Below are 4,279 nucleotides of genomic sequence, written 5' to 3'. Positions count from 1 at the left end.
ATCTAGCATCCTCTGTATCTACGATGAAATTTGTCACCCGCTTTGATTTTCACGGGAGTTGTGTTCATATTTAGAATACGATGGAATCTGAGACGATTATCTCACTTAACTTGGACGATTCTTTTAGATGACATAGAAGTCAGTCGATTCAAAACACGACACAAGATTCATTATAGGGCCTTCGCTGATTCTTCGTACCCTTTGCCGATCCACAGAAAACCGGAAGCTAAAATACAGTCTCAAATTCAAATTACTTGCGTCCGCTCATGAGTGTTTAGCTCGAAAAATGATCTTATACAGCTTTACCAAGCTACAGTCTACATAACCAGTCTAAACCCTTGGAGCACATTTGCATACAGGCAATACAACATAACATAAATAAATTTCACTTAAAACCCGAACAAGATTCGACAAAATATAACTAAAGAAACAACAAATAGGGTTCAATAGTGAGTACATTGGATCTCCGTATATCGTATAGTATGACGAATAATGACACTCTAATCAACTATCTTTTGCTGCTCATGGTCTTGGATGCTTGATACAATCATCTCAGGTTCAAGTCGGAATGCATGAATGCCGCATCCTTGACAAAAGGAAAACCGGCGTATTCTCCTAGAAGAGCACATCTTATGCACTCCAAGATTATAATTACGAAGATAAAAGTAGCAATTGACCAAAAATAAGGAGGAAAGGCCCAAGCAGGGAACCAATTACCGGAAACTCCAATCGTCTGCACCATAGTCCCCAACAAAATACCCATCATAACATGGAACCTGAGAAAATGCGGCCACTCTTTCCGCCTAACTATCCAAAAATAGAGGATGATCGAGTAAGTGGCAAGGAGAAACTTTGGGAGAGAAAGAAAGGTACTTATCAAGGGGAATACGAAATTGTCAAAGTTTTCAAGGAACGGAGATGGGTTATTTGGATGCGCTAAGGTCCAGGATAATTGATCTATGAAGGGTAATAGATATGGTAGGCCTGCAAGAGATCGTAACCACCATTTGGGCTTCTCGGTCCTTGGAGGGTATTTTGATGCCTTTCGTAAATAGGTCCGTCTTTTTTCAGGCAGGTTTCCTGCACTGCAGTTCAAGGGATTAAACTTTTGAGTCGTGCTCATAAACAGCTTTCCCGCGCTGCAGTTCAAGGGATCAAACTTTAGAGGTGTGCTCATAAACGGAGTCGTCAAGGCATGAACTTGAAGGGTGCGAGCTGGTAAGATTAAGAGCATCAATCAGTAATTGTAATTATCAGTCCCCTTTATACTAAAAGAATAAGAGATCTCCCAAATTTTTCCGCCTAAATAAATTTGGCTATAATTGGGCTTTCATTATATCATATATGTAATTGAGCTTTATACTAAACTTTCTCTTTTCCACCCATTAATACAAAACATTAATAATATTAATAAATTTTACAATTAAATTTCAAATTGAGTTAAATATCAGTTGTATAATTGTAATTTTCTTTAATATTCCCATCTAAAAAAACCGCGCATTCGCGCGGGATTTATACTAGTTTACAAGAAGATAACACAAAAAACTAAACATAATGGCCTTGCATCTCACTGGGGATTGTTTGGATAGTCTGAGATGTGAGACCTTTTCACACGGGACGCAGCAAGAAAATGATAAATTAACAAAGATAAAGGTGATAGTAAGAGCATCAAGTTACCTGTAGCATTCAGTTTTATACATGGAAATGCTGCCTTCACGCGAAAAGGAAGATTTGTTGGAACCTCTAAACGAGCAGCTATATGACTACGCAACCTTGGCTTCAGAGTAGGACAAATTGGTGTGCAAGTGAAAGGTTTTGCTACCAGCGCTGGGACATAAATCAATACATAAGCAGAGCAAATCAGAAAATGCACATCCACTAAACACTGAACAGCGCTCAATACAGTTTAACCAGACTCAGACCATCTTAAAACCGACAGCTAGAGTCCATTTGTTCAGAAATTTAATGCTATTATAGATTGACATTGCGATTTCCTTGGCCGATAGAGACGAATGCTTACCATTCTTTGGCTTTGAAATACAAGGACATAAATAAAAAGGCTTGCTAAACTACGAGTGCGTTCTAATGCAATTTTACATCTATGGTTATCCGGTACAAATCTAAGATTCCGACCCTGGATAAGCATTGGAGGCCCTAAGGTAATGGATTGTATCGTTGCTGAACTTTTTCTTGTAGATTCATACAGCAAAGGTACTATATGGAAAAATGTGGAAATGATCGTAGGAGTTACGTGACTTGAGCATTTGAGATCATAGACTATAAAGCTTGCTCTCCTAAACAGCTGTTCTGGAACATACAGGCATACAGCCAGCAAGTTACGGAATAGACATTTTACAGTAATGGAGATCCGAGCAAATAAGAATTTCATATCCGTCTGAATTCTAGAGTCATGTAGGCAAACAGATGTTAATGATAAGTTCTCTGTAATAGATTTTGAGTATTGAAGTGAAAGGACTCTGCCACACAATTTGGTAGCAGAGGAAGAATCGTAACATTCTCCAACTTAGTTCAGTTTCTATAACGTTAGTTGTCTCCATCGCAAACTTAGTTAGATCCGTGTTATGATACTTTGACCCCCAAACATACACGCATCCAACATGACCACCATTCGACAGTCTAACATCAGTACGACAGTCGACATAGGTACAACACTTAGTAATTCATTCACAGCCAAAACACAAATTTTACACCTGAGCGCACGCCCGTGTCACATTTTCTAACCGAGTCCAGTAAAATACGCTTTACCATCCATTAAAGCAGGAAGCTTTTGGGACTGGCTTTCATCTTTGACCTTTTCAGTGAACCCCAAACCCTGAAATCTCGTGGCGTCTGATTGCAGAACTACTTACCCAAACCCTATTTCTCCTCTCAATTATTCGATTTCAATTACTCCCTCCCATTCTCAATAGATTTTTTACATTCTCACTTCTTATGAGAACTATTTTAATCAAACGTAAAGAACCAATTGAACAAGATGCGGAATCAGTCACTAGGGCAGTCGAAAAATTCGAGATCCTAGGGCATCTCAGAGTTTCCATTAGCTAATCTAATTCTCCCTCTTATGAATCAATCTAATACACCCTCCTTCTAATCATCTAGCTTGGATTAAAAGATCCCGCAAAGAATATAAAAAGGTAAACAATTGACTGAGACGGGGGCATACCCTGAATTCTCGTGGCGTCTGATTGCAGAACTACTTACCCAAACCTTATTTCTCCTCTCAATTATTCGATTTAAATTACTTCCTCCCATTCAATAGATTTTTTACGTTTTCACTTCTTATGAGAACTATTTTAATCAAATGTAAAGAACCTATTGAACAAGATGCGGTATCAGTCACTAGGGCAGTCGAAAAATTCGAGATCCTAGGGCATCTCAGAGTTTCCATTAGCTAATCTAATTCTCCCTCTTATGAATCAATCTAATACTCCCTCCTTTTAATCATCTGCTTAGCTTGGATTAAAATACCCCGCAAAGAATAAAAAAAGGTAAACAATTGACTGAGACGGGGGCATACATTCGTATATCCTCTACAAAGTCCTTGAAAACACTGATTTTACTAACAATTACTACCTTAATAACATAAATTACAATTCTTGCTGCAGAAAATAAAAATTCAACAGAAAAAATCTTAGGGCAGAACAAAATTTACATGTAAACATAATCATTTCAAATAAAAATTCACTAATACATTATATACTCAAAACCCAACAATATTATACAATCAAAAGTCAAAAAACACAATGAAATTAACATTTACCAGAATTAAACATGCAAAATTAACAAAGCATAAAAAAATTAACTTGCAAAAGTAATATTAATGGAGTTACCTTGCATTTTTTATTATGAATATGAACAAATGGTGATTAAACCCTTAAAAATTGCAATTATTGAAGATTATTTAGAGAGAGCAGGGATGATTCTAAGGGTGTAGAAGAAGGAAAATTGAGGAGCTTTGTCAGAGTAATTTGGTATAACGAGTTGTAGTTGTGTAGAATTCTCAGGAATTCCGCCTTTATATTTTTGATGGTTTGTGTTTGGTTTAGTCAAGGTGTTTGGGCTTATGCTTGGAAAATGAAGTAGTAAAAGCCCATCAAAGGTAGCACCCCATCTTAGAGGTGGTAATCAGGTCGGGTTTGAGTTCGTCATGAGGAATCAAGTCATATTGGATTCGGGTCAACCTAATCTTTGGGTTGGGTTGGGTTGGATTCGGGTCAATTCAAGGGTTGGTCGCGTTAGGTTTGGACCGGATAATTAT

At 37.5% G+C, this 4,279-nt stretch overlaps 1 protein-coding gene across 1 annotated transcript; it reads right to left on the bottom strand.

The window, feature by feature from the left end:
- Window positions 1-348: 348 nt before the first annotated feature.
- LOC141585906 (protein TIC 20, chloroplastic-like) lies at window positions 349-4,035 on the bottom strand. Its single transcript, XM_074406980.1, has 3 exons — window positions 3,852-4,035; window positions 1,678-1,827; window positions 349-1,215 (listed from the first exon to the last, which is right to left on the bottom strand). The coding sequence occupies exons 1-3, from the start codon at window positions 3,856-3,858 to the stop codon at window positions 548-550; spliced, it is 825 nt and encodes a 274-aa protein (XP_074263081.1). The 5' UTR covers window positions 3,859-4,035; the 3' UTR covers window positions 349-547.
- Window positions 4,036-4,279: the final 244 nt, after the last annotated feature.

The sequence above is a fragment of the Silene latifolia genome, chromosome 6, assembly GCF_048544455.1.
Source record: "Silene latifolia isolate original U9 population chromosome 6, ASM4854445v1, whole genome shotgun sequence".
Classification (NCBI taxonomy): Eukaryota; Viridiplantae; Streptophyta; class Magnoliopsida; order Caryophyllales; family Caryophyllaceae; genus Silene; species Silene latifolia.
Note: the sequence above shows the minus strand (reverse complement) of the source record. Positions and strands in the feature narration are given on the sequence as shown.